This window comes from Lampetra fluviatilis, chromosome 1 (assembly GCF_964198595.1).
Source record: "Lampetra fluviatilis chromosome 1, kcLamFluv1.1, whole genome shotgun sequence".
Classification (NCBI taxonomy): domain Eukaryota; kingdom Metazoa; phylum Chordata; class Hyperoartia; order Petromyzontiformes; family Petromyzontidae; genus Lampetra; species Lampetra fluviatilis.
Genome location: NC_136275.1, coordinates 19,286,501 through 19,307,287, shown reverse-complemented (window position 1 = coordinate 19,307,287; position 20,787 = coordinate 19,286,501). Strand labels below are relative to the sequence as shown.

General features: G+C 54.7%; 1 protein-coding gene across 1 annotated transcript; it reads right to left on the bottom strand.

Annotated features, from left to right (window-relative positions):
- Nucleotides 1-8,348: 8,348 nt before the first annotated feature.
- Nucleotides 8,349-20,530, bottom strand: LOC144936568 (STEAP family member 1B-like). Its single transcript, XM_078863778.1, has 5 exons — nucleotides 20,405-20,530; nucleotides 19,159-19,658; nucleotides 17,992-18,157; nucleotides 17,576-17,740; nucleotides 8,349-8,438 (listed from the first exon to the last, which is right to left on the bottom strand). The coding sequence occupies exons 1-5, from the start codon at nucleotides 20,528-20,530 to the stop codon at nucleotides 8,349-8,351; spliced, it is 1,047 nt and encodes a 348-aa protein (XP_078719904.1).
- Between the last annotated feature and the right edge of the window lie 257 nt (nucleotides 20,531-20,787).

Here is a 20,787-nt window from a genome sequence, read left to right as displayed (position 1 = left end):
TTTTTGCTACAGAGGTGGCGGAACTGATCTTAGACGAATTTGACGTCAAACTGGACGCGGTCAAGTTCTACACGGACAGTAAGGTCGTACTAGGCTACATAAACAACCAAACCAGAAGGTTCTACACCTACATCAGCAACCGGGTGGAGCGCATCAGGAGATCGACGCAGCCGGAGCAATGGAATTACGTTCCAACTGACCAGAATCCAGCAGATCTCGCAACTAGGTCCGTCCCTGCATCTCTGCTAAATCAAACCATCTGGCTGACGGGTCCAGCGTTCCTGTTACGACGTGACGTTGGCCCATGTACTACCAAGGAGACCTTTGGACTCTTAGAGCCCGAGTCCCACAAGGAGATTCGTCCTCTAGTGACAACTTTCGTAACAAATGTGCGACCGAGAAGTCCACTGAGTCCACACCATTTTGAACATTTCTCGAAATGGACGACGCTCGTGCGAGCGATAGCACATTTAACGCATATCGCAGACTGCTTCCATCGCCCGATGAGAGGCACCACTGGTAGCTGCAATGGATGGCATCACTGCACAGTGCCACGCACTGAAGACGAGCTTTCCAGAGCAAGGAAATCAATCTTCCGCTGTGTGCAACAGGCAGCTTATGCAAGTGAGATCAAGGCCATCAACAAGGGAGAAGACCTTCCTAGGGTCAGCACCCTCAGGAAGCTAGACCCCGGGATGGACAAAGACGACTTGCTCAGGATCGGTGGTCGGCTAGGGAATGCAAAATTAGATGAGAATGAACGAAACCCCCTCATAATTCCAAGCCAGAGCCACATCGCAATCTTACTCGTGCGCCACTACCACGAGAAGGTCAAGCACCAAGGTCGGCACTTCACAGAAGGAGCAATCCGATCTGCAGGGCTGTGGATCGTTGGAGCAAAGAGGTGCATCGCCAGCACAATCCACAAGTGTATCTGGTGTCTCAAGCTACGTGGAAAACAGGAAGAACAGAAAATGGCAGACCTCCCAGCCGATCGACTCAGTGTGGAACCTCCCTTCACCTCTGTAGGGATTGACGTGTTCGGACCGTGGACAGTCATCTCCCGCCGCATCAGAGGAGGGCTCGCGAACAGCAAACGTTGGGCAGTGCTGTTCACCTGCATGAGTACACGAGCAGTGCACATCGAAGTCATCAAGTCCATGGACTCTTCGAGCTTTATAAATGCACTCCGGAGATTCTTTGCCATCAGAGGGCCAGCCAAGCAACTCCGTTCTGGTTGTGGAACCAATTTCATAGGAGCATGTAAAGAGCTTAAGATCAATACGGAGAATGTCGAAGATGATTCTGTCAGGAAATACCTTAGTGACCAAGGCTGCACATGGATCTTCAATCCTCCCCACTCTTCGCACATGGGTGGAGCCTGGGAACGCATGATCGGGATTGCTCGACGCATTCTCGACTCCATGCTATGTGATGTCGGGTCCACACAGCTCTCTCACGAGGTATTGACCACTCTCATGGCCGAGGTCTCAGCCATAATTAACTCAAGACCCCTGATCCCCGTCTCAACCGACCCGGAGTCACCATTCATCTTGACTCCTGCTACACTTCTTACCCAGAAGACAGATGTGCTCACAGCACCTACCGAGGAGGCCAGCACTGCAGACCTCTACAGACGTCAATGGAGACAAGTGCAGAGCTTCGCGAACACGTTCTGGCGTCGCTGGAAAAACGAGTACCTTACGACACTCCAAGTGCGCAACAAGTGGCAGTCTAATAGACCAGACATCCAAGAAGGCGACCTCGTCCTACTGAAGGACAACCAAGCCAAACGGAATGAGTGGCCAATGGGCCGTATCCTCAAGTCGATTCCAAGTGCCGATGGAAAAGTTCGAAAGGTCGAGGTTATGATTGCGTAGCAAGGAGTCGCAAGAACTTTCATTAGGCCCATAGTCGAGATAGTACTACTTCTCTCTCGCAAAGATATGGACAAATAAGTCGACCCGTTGAAGTTGTTATACACTTGTATATGAGATAGGAAATAAATGGTGGTATCTCCTAGATACCAGACGGAGAGTGTCTTGCCTCACGGCAGATGGGGAGCGTACGTTCACAGGAAGTTCCTGTTTTTTGATGCTAATGTTGGTCACGTGACCAGGAAGTGACGATGTTAGATTTCCACTGTACCACGCGGGCGTCAGCCATTACACAGATAAGTCAAGATGGCGGCACGCATCGCATCTCAGTGAGACCACAGCCGCACTTGTCCATTGTGGGAGCTTAAGAAGCATTATCTGTAAGTTGTTTATATTCCTATAATATTGGAAATGCTGTTGTAATGTTGGAATGACCGTTATAGCAATGTAAATGCCTTTATGGTGCCGTTAAGTTGTTGTAGTAAATACGAGGCCTAGTTAGTAACGAAGCCTGTGACTTTCCTTATTGTGGATGTTACTTGTGATTTAGTAGGTCGAGTCAGACTTGTGCCTATGTTGCGATCCTGAGAGTGATGACGAAGTATCTCATCCACAGTTTAGTGTTAAGTGTAATGCTGTACATTTGGGGTGCAGTGGGATGAATACACTATGTGCCTGTATGCAATGGACCAGCTTGTGCCTTTGTCTAGTTGTTCAGGGGTAATGTGGGGGCCTGGTCCTTCCAGGATCTATTGTTATCTGAGACAATGTTCTGATGCTGTGGTGTTCATTGTGTGGGTGTTTCCGAATTATAACAGATGCTGTATCTGTGTTTTCTCACCAGTTTTACCTGTTACAATCAATAAATGACGATCGGAGTTGGACGGTCATCCTGGCTCCGAGGGTTTATTGAACACATGGTTATCTACTCGACTAGCGGTGCAACGCAGCGCACAGCGAGGCCGAGATAGTATCATTCGTGGTTTTCCGTAGCTCCACGGTTGAGGCTACAAACTCCACTCCACGTTTGCCCACCCTCAAGTGCCACGTGCTGGTGGATTCAATGATCATTGGAACCCAAAGGTAACGTGGGATGATGATGCACCACCACCATCGCTGGATTCCCATCAGACCAGTTCTCCTGGGGAGCTGCGTGAGCTCGCCCGCGTGCTGGAGGAAGCGCTGATGATGACGCCACTGCCAGAGCATTCCAGTTTCTCAGTGGGTGTCTCTTAGTCTGTGTTGAGTCTATGGCTTTCTGTGCGAATCTATGTGTCTCTATGCGTGTCTTTGGAGGTGTATGTGACTATGTGTCTCTATGTGAGTCTATGGGTGTGTATGTGACTCATGGGTTCGTATTCTTGGTTCTTTCGGTAAAGTCACGTAGATAGAAAATAAAAATAAAATAAAAATAATAAATTGAAAATAATAAAAGCAAAAAACCCACGACATTTCGATCGCAACACAAGCGGTATTCATCAGGCGGAGAGAAAAGAGGGGAGAAGCCTCCAAATGCAACTGCTTACAAGGGCTTCCAAAGTGAGTGGGCGGGGGACAAGATGGGAGGGGGACTGCGCGTCGCAAACAGCACGGGCGGGGCAGCCAGTCAGCCAGCGCTAATGTCGGAGTAGACAATGGGGGGGAGGAAGGGGGTTAGAGATAGGGGGAGAGAGTGGGGGGGGGTAGAGATGGGGGAGGGGCATTGCACCTCGCTACTCACATCCACATTGCTGATGGTAGAGGTTGACAAGAAAACGCAAATCAAGTCATAACCCAAAGTGGTTGATGACATCTTTCCAATGATTGCCGAGTTTAAAACCATCGTCTCGGTGGAAATTGTGTCTGTATATATGTGTAATAAGTGGCTCCGACAGGGTAAGTAACTTCGGTATATTTATTCAAGTCTTGGTACAGCCACTCCTCTCGTTCTCGCGAATGCCGACCCGCTCTCGTAGCTGCGCTGCCCCGCGCCGTGCTGTGGAGCGGCTGAGCGGCTGGAGGTCGAGCCGCCACATGGCAAGTGGAGATGGCGGGGCAGCAGCGACGGGGAGCTCCTCTTCGATCTTCAAACACCGACCCCTAACGTTGCTGTACCCCCGGCTTATATTCTCATCTCCGAGGCTAAGCTCCGCCTCTGGCCACGCCCCTCTAGGAACCTTCGAGAATGTTCCAGAGGCTTCCATACCAGATCCGCCCATTCACCTTTCCCCCATATAGAATCCCTACTACTCATAGTGCGTGGACTGCATGACAGTATGTAAATGTAACCCCACAATAATGCAGGAGATGGCGCTCGCTTATTACATATGAATGGCTTTGTGAACGAATCTTTGTTGATAGACAGTCGGCTTGCAAAGTGGCCATTGCATTCCAGTTGGTCAATGGGTCTATGTAAGTCTATGGGTCTGTTTGTGAGTACTGTATATGGATGTCTATGTGAATACATAAGGTTGCACTCATTACACACAAAGTGCTTGCCACAAATGAACCACAATACCTTGTTGAAGGAGCATAAACCATCACGCAAACTCCAGTCATTCTCGCAGCGGCGTTTAGCTCGCCATCGAACAAAGACAATCAATCCTTTCAGATGCACTTATGCGGCCATCTGGAACGCGCTTCCTTCCAATATTAGGAAGCCACTTGAGGTATGCACTTTTAAATATAAATTGAAAATCATGTATTTACAACTATTTTGTGTTTAGTTTGTTGTGCTTCCCCCACACCCACGATTAGCACGGTTGGCTACGTACGGTGCGAAAGAAGTTCTACATATGTAATGGGTTCAACTGAGTCGCAGACGTAGACTTGGAGGCAACACATTTATTAAGTTCCAACACACGGGGTACCTTTCCCCTTAACAGAATAACAACCTATGGTGGTGACCACCAGGCTAACTACACTAATTACAACGTAACTGCTACTATGGACTGGGACCAACAGCTTCAGCCTGGGTCCACGTGTTGGAGACTCGTTGAACGGAGAACGTAGACGAAGGTTTCTTCCAGGATGTACAACAACCCTGGTCCCTCTCGGGACCCGGCTTTTATTCTCTGTGGCGTGGCCAGCTCCGCCCATGGCCACGTCCACCGTCTAGAATATTCTGGTAAGATCTGGCTCCCAATCACGTGACCACCCCTTGCCCCCACGCAGGGCCCCTTTGTAGACTTAACTGGTCACATGATTGGGACGCAGATCCTTCCTGAGGATTCTAGAAGGTGGACTTAACTGGTCAACCAGAGTGCCATGGCCTCGAGTAACCTCATCCCTCGGCCAGCACCAACCCACCCTGTCCTGTAGGGTTGGCACTGCACGCAAAGCGTGGTGCCATCTAGCGCTATCAATCAGCGCTCACTGGGCCCCTCTAGGGCCGGCACTGCAACCAGCATGTTGGCATCCAGCGATGTCACTACACATACATACAGTACATGGGTTTTTATGTGAGTCTGTGTGTGTGGCTCTCTGCATGACTTTATGGGTGTCTATGTGAGTCTATGGGTCTGTTGTACAAGTGCATCCCTGTTTTTAATCTACTGCAGGATGAGGGCCTCTGCATGCCGTGTGGATTGTGGGGATTGTCTAACCAAACTTGTAATTCTATGGGAGCATCTAAGTACAGTACAGAGAAACCATGTGTTTTGATGTACTCCCCTCTGCTGTGCACAGTGGTCACCCATCCAAGCGTTACCCAGGCTCAAGCCTGCTTAACTTCTGAGATATGGCACAGTCCGGGTGATTTCATCATAGGCAACTGACCAAATATTGCACATACTTGAAAAAAGAGCTTCATAGCTCATCGAATTCCTCCAGTCTAAATAAAAATGTTGATTCCGATTAAGCTTATGATTCTGACGTGTTGTACTTTAATTAAAGGGCCGTCACCATCTCTATCCCTATATCTTGATCCGTATGGAACTGTCCCAGGTCCTTCTTCTCATCCTCCTTATCATCCTCCTCATCCTCCTCCTCTGCCCGGATTCCGCGGTCGAGGGCAGGGCGTCTGCGCCAGCAGGGAGCGGCGGCGAGGGCCATGCCGAGCAGGGTGCTGCAGGGAGCGAGCAGGGCGAGAAGGAAGACGGGCGGAGTGCACCACACGTAGGAGACCGCGTCAAGCCAGCGACGCCAGCCGTACACGACCGTGTGTGCAGCGCTCAGCAGCAGGGCGAGCGGTCCCAGCCGATCCTGCCGGGAGAGGGGTGCAGGGGGGGGGGGCAGAGGGAGGTGCCAAGAAGGACGTGCGGTTGCAGACGGTGGCATTGCTATTAAGAGTGCAGGCTGTGCAACTGCACCCGGGGCACAAAGAGTTGGATGGGCGCAGGCGCCGGGCTGCAGAGAGGAGGGAAGGCAAAGAGAGGCAAGCGCTGGCCGTGCCGCCCTTAGGCATCGCCGCCCTTTTCTAGATTGAAAATGCATTTCTTTAGAACTGCTTTTGTTGTTGTTGCCCCTCCCCCGCACCTCTGGTTATCACAGGTTGGCTACGTACGGTGCGACAGAAGTTCAACATACATACGTCCATGGAACACGGTGGGATGGGGAAGGGGGGAGATTTCATTCATTGCCTCAGGGCCCAGTTGTGTAAGCATGGCCAGGTGTACAGAGCCGTACACCAGGTTTAACAAGGTGGGAGTGTGGATGGAAGCCCATTGAGATTTGGTGATAACAAAGAACACGGTTAGGAAACTGAAATCACAGCTACAAGGCGAAGAGGCATAGTTAATTAGTTCACGGGAGAATAAACAAAAAGTGGCTTTGGGGCGACAGGTCTGATGCGTCATTGCCAAGAGTTGCGTGTGACAATGTCACAGGGGTTTTTTTCTTCGCAGAGATTCCGGGTCTCGCGTGTTCATCTCATGCCTCAACCCTCCCCTTCTGAGCGTCTCCAACACCACCGCGAGTCGATCTCTCGCACTCCCCATTGACCACTCCCGTTGTTCGGCTCTCAGCTCGAGCGGAGGAGTTTCCTCCGTTGTTGTCGCCCTGCGACCACCGGCATGGCGCTCCTGGTGGCGCAGCACGGTTGGCATCGGTGCCAATGGGTGGCACTGTCCATTCTCCCAGCGGCGTTTAGCTCGCCATCGAACAAAGACAATCAATCCTTTCAGATGCACTTATGCGGCCATCTGGAACGCGCTTCCTTCCAATATTAGGAAGCCACTTGAAGTATGCACTTTTAAATATAAATTGAAAATCATTTCTTTACAACTACTTTGTGTTTAGTTTGTTGAGCTTCCCCCACACCTCCGATTAGCACGGTTGGCTACGTACGGTGCGAAAGAAGTTCTACATATGTAATGGGTTCAACTGAGTCGCAGACGTAGACTTGGAGGCAACACATTTATTAAGTTCCAACACACGGGGTACCTTTCCCCTTAACAGAATAACAACCTATGGTGGTGACCACCAGGCTAACTACACTAATTACAAGGTAACTGCTACTATGGACTGGGACCAACAGCTTCAGCCTGGGTCCACGTGTTGGAGACTCGTTGAACGGAGAACGTAGACGAATGTTTCTTCCAGGATGTACAACAACCCTGGTCCCTCTCGGGACCCGGCTTTTATTCTCTGTGGCGTGGCCAGCTCCGCCCATGGCCACGTCCACCGTCTAGAATATTCTGGTAAGATCTGGCTCCCAATCACGTGACCACCCCTTGCCCCCACGTAGGGCCCCTTTGTAGACTTAACTGGTCACATGATTGGGACGCAGATCCTTCCTGAGGATTCTAGAAGGTGGACTTAACTGGTCAACCAGAGTGCCATGGCCTCGAGTAACCTCATCCCTCGGCCAGCACCAACCCACCCTGTCCTGTAGGGTTGGCACTGCACGCAAAGCGTGGTGCCATCTAGCGCTATCAATCAGCGCTCACTGGGCCCCTCTAGGGCCGGCACTGCAACCAGCATGTTGGCATCCAGCGATGTCACTACACATACATACATACAGTACATGGGTTTTTATGTGAGTCTGTGTGTGTGGCTCTCTGCATGACTTTATGGGTGTCTATGTGAGTCTATGGGTCTGTTGTACAAGTGCATCCCTGTTTTTAATCTACTGCAGGATGAGGGCCTCTGCATGCCGTGTGGATTGTGGGGATTGTCTAACCAAACTTGTAATTCTATGGGAGCATCTAAGTACAGTACAGAGAAACCATGTGTTTTGCTGTACTCCCCTCTGCTGTGCACAGTGGTCACCCATCCAAGCGTTACCCAGGCTCAAGCCTGCTTAACTTCTGAGATATGGCACAGTCCGGGTGATTTCATCATAGGCAACTGACCAAATATTGCACATACTTGAAAAAAGAGCTTCATAGCTCATCGAATTCCTCCAGTCTAAATAAAAATGTTGATTCCGATTAAGCTTATGATTCTGACGTGTTGTACTTTAATTAAAGGGCCGTCACCATCTCTATCCCTATATCTTGATCCGTATGGAACTGTCCCAGGTCCTTCTTCTCATCCTCCTTATCATCCTCCTCATCCTCCTCCTCTGCCCGGATTCCGCGGTCGAGGGCAGGGCGTCTGCGCCAGCAGGGAGCGGCGGCGAGGGCCATGCCGAGCAGGGTGCTGCAGGGAGCGAGCAGGGCGAGAAGGAAGACGGGCGGAGTGCACCACACGTAGGAGACCGCGTCAAGCCAGCGACGCCAGCCGTACACGACCGTGTGTGCAGCGCTCAGCAGCAGGGCGAGCGGTCCCAGCCGATCCTGCCGGGAGAGGGGTGCAGGGGGGGGGGCAGAGGGAGGTGCCAAGAAGGACGTGCGGTTGCAGACGGTGGCATTGCTATTAAGAGTGCAGGCTGTGCAACTGCACCCGGGGCACAAAGAGTTGGATGGGCGCAGGCGCCGGGCTGCAGAGAGGAGGGAAGGCAAAGAGAGGCAAGCGCTGGCCGTGCCGTCCTTAGGCATCGCCGCCCTTTTCTAGATTGAAAATGCATTTCTTTAGAACTGCTTTTGTTGTTGTTGCCCCTCCCCCGCACCTCTGGTTATCACAGGTTGGCTACGTACGGTGCGACAGAAGTTCAACATATATACGTCCATGGAACACGGCGGGATGGGGAAGGGGGGAGATTTCATTAATTGCCTCAGGGCCCAGTTGTGCAAGCATAGCCGGGTGTACAGAGCCGTACACCAGGTTTAACAAGGTGGGAGTGTAGATGGAACCCCATTGAGATTTGGTGACAACAAAGAACACGGTTGGGAAACTGAAATCACAGCTACGAGGCGAAGAGGCTTCGTTAATTAGTTTACGGGATAATAAACAAAAAGTGGCTTTGGGGCGACAGGTCTGGTGCGCCATTGCCAAGAGTTGCATGTGACAATGTCACAGGGGTTGTTTTTTTCTTCGCAGACATTCCGGGTCTCGCGTGTTCAATCATGCCTCAGCCCTCCCCTTCTGAGCGTCTCCAACACCACCGCGAGTCGATCTCTCGCACTCCCCATTGACCACTCCCGTTGTTCGGCTCTCAGCTCGAGCGGGGAAGTTTCCTCCGTTGTTGTCGCCCTGCGACCACCAGCATGGCGCTCCTGGTGGCGCAGCACGGTTGGCATCGGTGCCAATGGGTGGCACTGTCCAAATTTTCCACTCTTCTCGTTATTTGTCGCCTGGGTCTCTCTCCGGCCAGTGTGTTACCGGTGCGTTTGCATCGCCCGCATGCGCCATAGCTACATCGCCCGGCACAGTCATGCAATCCCAACCTGCAGCTACTGGGCACTAGCGGGGAAAATTGCTTCCAGGTGCACACTCCCATTCTCATCAACAATCCACCGAAAGCTACTCTGAGCCTCACACCCTAACGATCTCCCTCGCCCCAATGGTCTCCGTGGCACCCCCTCCCACCCTCTATCCCATGCTATTTTTTATTTTCCCAGGGAAGGCCCACTGAGCGATATAGCTCTTTTTCAGATGCGTCCTGGCCACTAATGATAGCTCAACGAAGTGGCTTATCATCATGTGGATATTTACAGCAGCCAAATGCTCTAAAAACACGTTTATAAATGTGGAGGGAAAGACCGAGAAAAATCCATGTGACCACGGCATGAGAGACACGAAAAACTCCAAATATACAACAGGCTTCAGGGTGGGGATTGAACCCACGACTTCCTGCAGATGTAGTGGTGGTATTGACGTGCGCCGACTGTGACAGTGATGGATCACGGGGCGGCGCGGGGTGCGGGGTTGGGCACGCGTTGTGGGCGTGGTGTGGACGCGCGCGCCGGGAGTGACAGATGACGGGGCGGCGCGGCGTGAGTGGTGAGGCACGATGAGATGTGGGAAAAGAGGATCGTAGCCAGCGCCCGGCGATTGGTCGAATAAGTGGGTGCTCGCAGCGACGTCCGCAGGTGGGGTATAAAGGGGGACGCGCGAGAGCACTCGGGGAGAGTTACCCAGTTGAAGACCCGAAGACGGAGCTGAAGACCTAGTGAAGCCGAGTAGCTCAGTGGCGTTAGTCGCCGAGTAGCTAAGTGGATGTTGGTCATCCGAGTAGCTCAGTGGCGTTAGTCGCCGAGTAGCTAAGTGGATGTTGGTCATCCGAGTAGCTCAGTGGGCGTTAGTCGCCAAGTAGCTAAGTGGGTGTTTGTCACCCGAGTACTAAGTGGATGTTGGTCATCCGAGTAGCTCAGTGGCGTTAGTCGCCAAGTAGCTAAGAGGATGTTGGTCATCCGAGTAGCTCAGTGGGCGTTAGTCGCCAAGTAGCTAAGTGGGTGTTTGTCACCCGAGTACTAAGTGGATGTTGGTCATCCGAGTAGCTCAGTGGGCGTTAGTCGCCAAGTAGCTAAGTGGGTGTTTGTCACCCGAGTACTAAGTGGATGTGGGTCATCCGAGTAGCTCAGTGGGCGTTAGTCGCCAAGTAGCTAAGTGGGTGTTTGTCACCCGAGATACAAAGTAGGTGTTAGTCACCTGTAACCAAGTTTGATAAAATAAAGAGTGTGTTACCCGTGAAGTCGTCTCCCGCCGAGTTACTACATTACAACTGGCGTCAGAAGTGAACCTGTCTTCAAGAAGTATGGACACAAGGAAGACTACCCGTACCCACGAGCGAGGTCGGGACGACGACGGCGTACCGGGGACACCAACCTCGGGAGGAGAGGACGAGGAGTGGCCGCCGATGCAGCACCTCGGGGTGATGGCCGACGCTCTGCTTGCCTCCGACACCAGCCTCCAAGACGCACACTCCCGGTTGGCGGAGTTGCTGCTCGCCGCCGCTGCAATCTTGGCCGAGATCTCCGTTCCAGCGGGCGAGAAAACGGCTGCGGGGTTGGAGGAAGGAGCGAGGCTGGCGGGATCCCGCCAAAAGGCGCTTCGCGCCAAAAGTCTGGAAGTTCCCGCCGGTTTTGAGGGGCCGCCATTGATTGGCGGGAAAGACGGACGCCACGTGGCCGGACACCTCCGCGCAGCGCAGCCCACGTCATCAGCGCGCGCCGGAGCCCTCCATTTTGCGCCTGACAACCGAGCCGACATTTTAGACAACTACAGCGGAGCGCGGGAAAATCTCTCCGACGTCGACGACGATCGGGTCCTCCAGCAAAGATTGCCCGCGCTGTCGGCGTTCAAGGCGGATGGGGGCGACTGGGGAGCCTTCCAACGAAGGTTCCTCGCTCATCAGGAGATGTCGGGGTGGTCCGACACCACTGCCCTGCGTGCGTTGCCAGCGATGCTTGACGACGACGCGCTTGCAGCCTTCACATCTGCTGCAAGGTCGTCCCGCTCTACGCTCCGGGCCGCACTACACCTGATGGCGAAGGTGTTCGGGCCGCCCTCCACGTGCCGCCACCAGTTCTACGATCGGCGGAAGGTGGCTGGGGAAACGACGCTAGCCTACCGCACGGCACTGCTCGCCTTGGCGGACGCGGCTTTTCCCCGCATGGATAAGGAGGGGAAGGACGCCATGGTGACAGAGCAGCTGCTGGTGTTGGCCCACGAGTTGGGGGTCCCCATCAACGTGGCAGACGAGATGGAGATCTGCTCCCTGGCGATCGCCACGAGCATTCACGCGTACGAGGTCCTCAAACGCAAGCCGGGGGTCGTCTGCAAATGGCCGGGGAATGGGGCACTGGCCGCCACGATCGCCGAACCTCAGCCAGCTGCGGTGCAGGAGCGGGGCTTCGCTGCATCGTGTCCGGGGGAGTGGAGAACGGGAGGTCGTTCGCCCACACGTTCGCCCCGCAAGCTGGAGCAACCGAAACCTACGACGTCCGTCGTCTGCTACAACTGCGGCCTTCGGGGTCACGTCGCAGCCGGGTGCCGGGCCCCGCGTCCGCGCGCCGCAGGACCACGTCGGGACGACGACCAGGGCCACAAGTCATCCCAACAAAACCCGGCAAGTCGCGGCACCTCACACGTTCGGTCCACAAACACGGCACATTCGGGTCGCCGCTTCGCGGTGGGGGGTTCGCGGCTGGGTGCCGGGGGTTCAATTCGGCGAGGGGGGTCCGTACGCGGCCCGCAAGCAGTCGAGTGGTCCGAATTGGCCCACAGGATCGTGGCTGCGTCAGCCGGGTCGTCCGTGGTAATGGGGTTCATTGACGGGGTTGAGGTCCGGGTGCTTGTTGACACGGGTGCGTCGGCCACCATCATCTCGGACCTTATTTATAACATTCTTCCCGTCCAAAGTAGACCCCTTCTGCCAGTAGACGTGCCATTTTATGCGGCGAATGGGGGATCCCTGGGGATCATCGGCCAGATTCGGGCGACTATTTGCATTGGGGACATTAAATTAGCGGGCCCTATTTTTGTATCATCATCGCTGGCCGTTCCCTGTTTGCTAGGTACGGACTTTTTGTCAAAAATGCCCATCAAAATTCTTATTGATCAGGCCTGCATAGAGCTTCCGTCAGGTCGGCGGGTTGCCTTCTTGTCGAGCCCTATCAAAGTGCGCACGGTTTGTGCGACGGTGCAGGCGCTGGCGACTCACACTGTACGGGTACCCCCGGGATCGCAAATGTTAGTACCCCTTCGGTTCAGGAAGCCACTCGAGGTGGGTGCGGAGGCACAGGGGGTGCTGTTGGGGCCGTCAAACAGAGCCAGTAAGGGCCTCGACTTAGCGGTTGCTCAAACCGTGGTGAGAGGGGACAGTGAGCCGTTCGTAATGGTCCTGAATACGGGGTCGCGGCCGGCCGTAATTGCGCAGGGAACGGTGCTGGCTCACGCCGCGCCGCTGCCCGTTGAGGAACGGCTCGTGGCTCAAGCAGATTTTACTGTCGAGTCGCATCCTCAAAGTGATGAGGGGACTGAGTGGTTGGACTCGCTGTGTGCGGGTTCTGCTAACTTGTCCGGGGTGCAATTGGGAGCATTGAGGGGTTTGCTCATCGAGTTTGCTGACGTGTTCAGCAAACATAAGTACGATATCGGCTGCACTGACCTGTTGCGCCACCACATAGCTACAGGGGACGCGGCCCCTATTCGTCAGAATCCCTTCCGGCTCAGCCCGGCCGAGAAGGAACATGTGCAATCGGCGGTTAATGATATGTTGGCGGCCGATATCATTTCGCCCTCTTCTAGTCCGTGGGGTGCTCCTATTGTCCTAGTAAAGAAACAGGACGGGTCCTTGCGGTTTTGTGTCGATTTCCGCCGCTTAAACAAAATCTCGATGGCGGATGCGTATCCGCTCCCCAGGATGGATGAGTCGCTGGATGCCTTGGCGGGAGCGCAGTTTTTTTCCACACTCGATCTGCTTTCTGGATTTTGGCAATTGCCACTCGATGACGAGTCTAAACCTAAAACTGCTTTCCGGACACCTGGGGGCCTTTTTGAATTCAACCGTTTGCCCATGGGCTTACATTCCGCTCCCGCCACGTTCCAGAGACTCATGGAATTGGTTTTGTCGGGCCTCCAATGGGATACCTGTTTGATTTATCTTGACGATATTATCGTCTTTAGTCGGACTTTCGAGGAGCACCTCCAGCGACTGAGAGCGGTGTTCCTCAGGATGCGTTCCGCTAAGCTTAAATTTAAACCGGCTAAATGTTTTCTGCTTCGGGAATCGGTCAGGTATTTGGGCCATATCGTGAGTCATTCAGGGATCTCGACGGACCCTGCTAAGACGCATTGCGTCAGCTCATGGCCAACGCCAACCTCGGTCACGGAGGTTCGTAGTTTCATTGGTTTTGCCTCCTATTACCGTCGTTTTGTCAAGCAATTTGCCACCATAGCCAAGCCCCTGCACGCTTTGACGGCTAAGGGTGTGAGGTTTCACTGGGGGGCAGAGGAGGAGGATGCGTTCTGCTCCCTCCGTGACGCTTTGGTGCAGGCTCCCCCCTTGTGTTACCCCGATTTCACACAACCGTTTTTGCTTGACACGGACGCCAGCAATACGGGTATCGGGGGGGTGCTCTCACAGTTGGTCGGGGGGGTTGAACGGGTGGTCGCCTACGGTAGTAGGGTTCTTTCCCCCGCGGAACAACGCTATTGCGTAACTCGTCGTGAATTGTTAGCCATTGTGTTTTTTACACAGCAATTCAGGCCGTATCTTTACGGCCGTCATTTTACGGTCCGGACGGACCATGCGGCTCTACAATACGCTATGCGCGTGGCGCACCCATCGGGCCAATTGTCCCGATGGTTGGAGGTCCTTCAAGACTACCAATTCACGACGATTTACCGCAAGGGGTTGCGGCACTCAAACGCGGACGCCTTGTCGCGGTTGCCGCCGTGCACGGACTGCACATGTTTGTTGGGATCAGCGCGGTGCAAACCCCCGGTCGCCGGCACCCCGGGAGTTGCGCTCGCCGCCACTGACACCCCGGGAGAGGACGCCCCCACGGGGAGGGATTCGCTGTTGTCGTTGCCCCTCATTGAGTGGGGCCGCCTCCAGATGTCCGACAGCTCCCTACTTACGCTGCGTCGGAAAGTTGGCGCTCCCGAACAAGGGGAGGCGCGGGTCGGTTCCTGGGTATGCAGACAGGGCCTGTTGATGAGGTGGGACAACATGTCCCGGCGTCACGTGCTCGTTGTGCCTGTTGCTATGCGGGGTAGGGTTGTTCTGGCAGCTCATGAACGGCTCATGCATCTGGGTTTTCACAAAACGCTCGCCCTAATCCAGCGAGACTATTATTGGCCGGGGATGGGTAACGACGTGGCGAATATTCTTAAGGGATGCGTAGGGTGCGCCAAAAGGAAACCGCCACCATTGGCAGCTAATCCACCGCTGCAATCCATTCAGGTTTCGCGTATAAACGAATTGGTAGCATTGGACATCTTGGGGCCCTTTCCGGTTACACCAAGGGGAAATAGGTTCCTGCTGGTTGGCGTGGAATACTTCACCCGATGGCCTATGGCATGGCCGCTCGCCAACCAGTCGGCTGCGGCGGTGGCGGACGCCTTTGTCCAGGGTTATGTGTTGGACAAGGGCGCCCCCGAACGCTTGCTGACGGATCAAGGGAAGAATTTTTCGAGCATTTTGTTGCGCGAGGTGTGCGACCTGTTGGGTACAAAGAAAGTGCGTACTTCCCCCTACCACCCGCAGACTGACGGGATGGTTGAGCGTCTGAACAGAACGATTACGTCTATGTTGTGCCAACAGGTCTGCGACGATCAGGTTGATTGGGACTTACAGGTGCCGGGGGTACTCGCGGCCTATCGAATGGCCCCTCATGCGGCGACGGGGTTTTCCCCATTTTTTCTTATGTATGGGCGGGAGGCCGATCCGGCCATGGACGTCCAACTGGGGATTTCCCAGCCACGTGCAAAATCTAAATTGGCAGACCACATCAAATTTAATATCGCCAAATTGACTGAAGCGCGGGAGGCGGCAAGGTTGAATTCGCGGTCGCGGCAAATTGCAAACGAGAAATTGCATGAGCGGAGGGTGCATACGCATGATTGGAAACCAGGCGATAAGGCCTGGCTGCATTGTCCACATGCACCGTTGGCTACGTCCCCCAAGTTGTTGAGACCTTGGAGGGGACCGGTGGAAATTGTGCGGGTTGCACGACCCCAGAGTATACAGATTAAATGGGGGAAACGCCGTTGGTATGTGCACCCCTCCCGACTGAAGCCCTATGCGGCACCGTGTGACCCCGTTCTGTGCCATGACGACCGGGCGTGTGATGTGACCGTCGACTCGGGGAGGGAGGTGTCGCAGGCTGCTCCTCACGTGTCTCCACCTGACCCACCCCCAGGTGCCTCGGGCTTGACGGCTGCTGACCCTCGAGAGCCTGAACCCCGGGACACGCACGAGTCCTCGATGCCTGGCCGATGTCTTCCTGAACCGCCGGCACCACCGGACGTTCAACCGCGTCTGGTGCCGTACGACGGACCGGCAAGGCGGACTCGGGCTAGGTCTCAACAATTTTCATGAGGACGGTTTTTTTGTGCTCTACACCGAGCTCGCCCGGTGTTCCCCTCTGCCGGGGTAATGTCCCGTTGTAGGGACGCTCGGGGGAAAAGGGGACACTGCACGAGTCGAAAGAAAAAAAAAAAAATTCCATTTATTTTTTTTTGTATACACATTGCTATTGTCACTCGCCGGTTTGTATATATTGTTCTATTGTCGCGGCGGCATTGGTTGAGGGTTGCGGATGGTGGTGTTCGCGTCGTGTTGTGTTGTTAGCTTAGTTGTTGTTCTTGTTGTTGTGTTGTGTTACGGGGCACACAGGGAGGGTTTGTATATTTTTGTAGCAGCCGGGGCGGCTGCGAGCTATGTGGTAGGGGGTGATGTAGTGGTGGTATTGACGTGCGCCGACTGTGACAGTGATGGATCACGGGGCGGCGCGGGGTGCGGGGTTGGGCACGCGTTGTGGGCGTGGTGTGGACGCGCGCGCCGGGAGTGACAGATGACGGGGCGGCGCGGCGTGAGTGGTGAGGCACGATGAGATGTGGGAAAAGAGGATCGTAGCCAGCGCCCGGCGATTGGTCGAATAAGTGGGTGCTCGCAGCGACGTCCGCAGGTGGGGTATAAAGGGGGACGCGCGAGAGCACTCGGGGAGAGTTACCCAGTTGAAGACCCGAAGACGGAGCTGAATACCTAGTGAAGCCGAGTAGCTCAGTGGCGTTAGTCGCCGAGTAGCTAAGTGGATGTTGGTCATCCGAGTAGCTCAGTGGCGTTAGTCGCCGAGTAGCTAAGTGGATGTTGGTCATCCGAGTAGCTCAGTGGGCGTTAGTCGCCAAGTAGCTAAGTGGGTGTTTGTCACCCGAGTACTAAGTGGATGTTGGTCATCCGAGTAGCTCAGTGGCGTTAGTCGCCAAGTAGCTAAGAGGATGTTGGTCATCCGAGTAGCTCAGTGGGCGTTAGTCGCCAAGTAGCTAAGTGGGTGTTTGTCACCCGAGTACTAAGTGGATGTTGGTCATCCGAGTAGCTCAGTGGGCGTTAGTCGCCAAGTAGCTAAGTGGGTGTTTGTCACCCGAGTACTAAGTGGATGTGGGTCATCCGAGTAGCTCAGTGGGCGTTAGTCGCCAAGTAGCTAAGTGGGTGTTTGTCACCCGAGATACAAAGTAGGTGTTAGTCACCTGTAACCAAGTTTGATAAAATAAAGAGTGTGTTACCCGTGAAGTCGTCTCCCGCCGAGTTACTACATTACACATACAAGGCGAGAGTGTTAACATCTCACCACCGTGGCACCCTCTCTGACTCCCTGCGTCTATCTCTCTCTTCTTGTCTCCATGTGCGTCTCCTCGTGTCTACCTGTGTATAGTACAATCCATCAACTCTGAGCCCTATTGATCAATGAGGCTCTCACCAATTCCCCCCCCGCCCCGGCTAGACTCACGTGCAGGTAGGCGAGCTCGCGACCAGTGAGCGAGTCGCGCACGGAGGGGAGTTGTGCGATGGCGAGCAGGGAGAGCGCGCCCAGCGCCATTGCGCCCAGTGACACGTACAGCTCCATGCGCCACACGTCCTCCTCGTCCCACGAGGTCGCGCGCCCCTCCTGCACCTGCACGGCGCACGCGTAAACGTGAGCCTCCTGCCGGGTTCGACTCCCGTACCCGGTGTGGAATTTGGACTCCCGTTAGGGTTTAGGATGTACGGGGCTCCTCCTCACAAGTGCCCCTGGCCAAATCGCACGTCTCGGAGGCTTAAACAGGACGGGATGCAGCCATGCAAGATGGGGCAGGTGGTATGAGGTGGTGTGGGGTGGTGCAGGGTGATACAGAGTGGTGCGGGGTGGTACAGGGCGGCGCATACCTGTTTGTACGACCAGGCGAGCATCTTGTAGCGGAGAGCGAGGCGGCCCGGGTAGGAGAGGCTGTAGGCCACGTGCAGCGCTGCCCCTCCGGCCCCCAGCAGCCAGAGGCGCTTGCGTGCCGCCAGCCAGCGCGCCAGCCAGCGCGACGGAGGCGCACGGTGCCTGCTGCGACAAACATCGCCGCAGACAATCGACAGCTGGCTCTGACCCACGTGGAACGAGCGTTGGGTGGATAGTTAGGCACGTAGTGATGCATCGACTCATCGATAAAATTAAATTATCATTATCACGATACAGGCATCGGGATAGGGTTAATGGTGCAGGTTGGGGTTATGGATATGTTTATGGTGAATAATTAATTATAAATAACAAACTATGATTTAATGCATTTGTCATGTTTCAAGATGAGAAGACAAATTGTGATTTGGTCACTCACACAAATGTCACCTCGAGTGTTCACATTTAGCGGTGTCGCCGTCATTCTCACAGCAATGAATAACCCTGCCTCACATTTCACTCGCATCTCCCTTCACGTATTGCCAGTAACCAATGCAACGAGCATTTGTAAACCACGCACACGGAGATTCGGCACCCTAGGGGCAATGGGATATTGCGCACGGCTTGTTTGTTTGTTTGTGTGCGAGTCTACCGTTTAGTGGCGTAGCAGCTGTCAAGTGCTAGGTGGTGCTGCTGCACCGGGGCCCGTGAGCCTGAGCGCCGAGGGGCCGGCTATGTACGGTGCGAAAGAAGTTGAGCGTACATGCGTACATGCATGTACGTTGCACTTCTTTCGCACCGTACGGAGCCAACCGTGGCAGATCGAGATTGTTGGGACTTCGGAGGTTCTGCTGCCGGTGGGCTGTGATTGGTGGACGTGTCACCACGTGAACTGCTCAAGCGACACCGGACTGCATCACTGGAGACCGAGTGCGAGAAGCGTCGCGGGCACGCGGAGGCATAAGGCGAGAGGGATTGGTGTCATACCACAAGGGGAAGGGGGGTGGGGGCACTTTGTGGCGAGATGTTAACTTCGTCGCCTGGTATGCGGGAGCTCGTAGGTTCAACCCTGACACCTGTATATTTGGAGTTTGCGTGTCTCTCTCCCTGTGGTCGTGTGGATTTTTCTCCGGGTTCCCTGGTTTTTCAGGACAGTGCGAGCCACCGACCTGTCATTGTCGCGCGCCCTCAGGAGGCAGGCCAGGACGTCGGGCAGATGGGCAAACGCCAGCAGGGAGATGGCGGTGGCAGGCAGGGCGCGGTTGACAATCAGTACGGGGAGGCGGTGAGCCTCCGAGCGGCCCGAAGTTACGTAGGGCTGCACCACGTCACGGCACACCGAGTAGGCCAGCACCACTGCAAAGAGGGCAGCCGCAGTGCACAGAGGGCCCTGCCACGGGGATGGCGAGGGGCCCAGCTCCCCGGGCCACTCGGGCCCCTTAGAGTCGACGCCCGGCCAGGGTCGCTCCACGAGCAGTGCGGCGACGAGCTGGTCTCCGTGAGTCTTTGTGAGACTGGGCTGGTCTCCGTGAGTCTTTGTGGGACTGGGCTGGTCTCCGTGAGTCTTTGCGAGACTGGGCTGGTCTCCGTGAGTCTTTGTGAGACTGGGCTGGTCTCCGTGAGTCTTTGTGAGACTGGGCTGGTCTCCATGAGTCTTTGTGAGTCTGGGCTGGTCTCCGTGAGTCTTTGCGAGACTGGGCTGGTCTCCGTGAGTCTTTGTGAGACTGGGCTGGTCTCCGTGAGTCTTTGTGAGACTGGGCTGGTCTCCATGAGTCTTTGTGAGTCTGGGCTGGTCTCCGTGAGTCTTTGTGAGACTGGGCTGGTCTCCGTGAGTCTTTGTGAGACTGGGCTGGTCTCCGTGAGTCTTTGAGGGACTGGGCTGGTCTCCGTGAGTCTTTGTGAGATTGGGCTGGTCTCCGTGCGTCTTTGTGAGACTGGGCTGGTCTCCGTGAGTCTTTGTGAGACTGGGCTGGTCTCCGTGAGTCTTTGTGAGACTGTGCTGGTATCCGTGAGTCTTTGTGAGACTGGGCTGGTTTCCGTGAGTCTTTGTGAGACTGGGCTGGTCTCCGTGAGTCTTTATGAGACTGGGCTGGTCTCCGTGAGTCTTTGTGAGACTGGGCTGGTTTCCGTGAGTCTTTGTGAGACTGGGCTGGTTTCCGTGAGTCTTTTTGAGACTGGGCTGGTCTCCGTGAGTCTTTGTGAGACTGGGCTGGTCTCCGTGAGTCTTTGTGAAACTGGGCTGGTCTCCGTGAGTCTTTATGAGACTGGGCTGGTCTCCGTGAGTCTTTGTGAGACTGGGCTGGTCTCCGTGAGTCTTTGTGAGACTGGGCTGGTCTCCGTAAGTCTTTGTGAGACTGGGCTGGTCTCCGTGAGTCTTTGTGAGACTGGGCTGGTCTCCGTGCCATTCTGACAGACCTCCCTGTGGATCAGCTCGGTTGGGATGAGCTTCATTTTCCGGTGCCATCCGTGTGTCTCGGCCTCCCAGCCCGGTTGAGTGCCGATTTTCTCGCCGTTGCGCTGCTCGTGGATTTTCTTCTCCATCCTCCTGTCGGGGTTGGTGTCTCCTGCCCTCCATTAGCACTCTCACCTGCTAATCTCACCTGCGTGAGCCGCGTCACTACGCGCGGCGCAGAAGCACTGTGGTGGGGAAAAAACAAAACAAAATATGTTGAGTATTTTTTGTTTAAATCTCGCCTTAGCCATATATAACAAAAACTCGTTTCCCTTCACGCCGGCACTAGCTCGGGCAGCCTGCGCTGAGCCACAACATTCCACCACTGCAGGAGGCCGAGGCTACG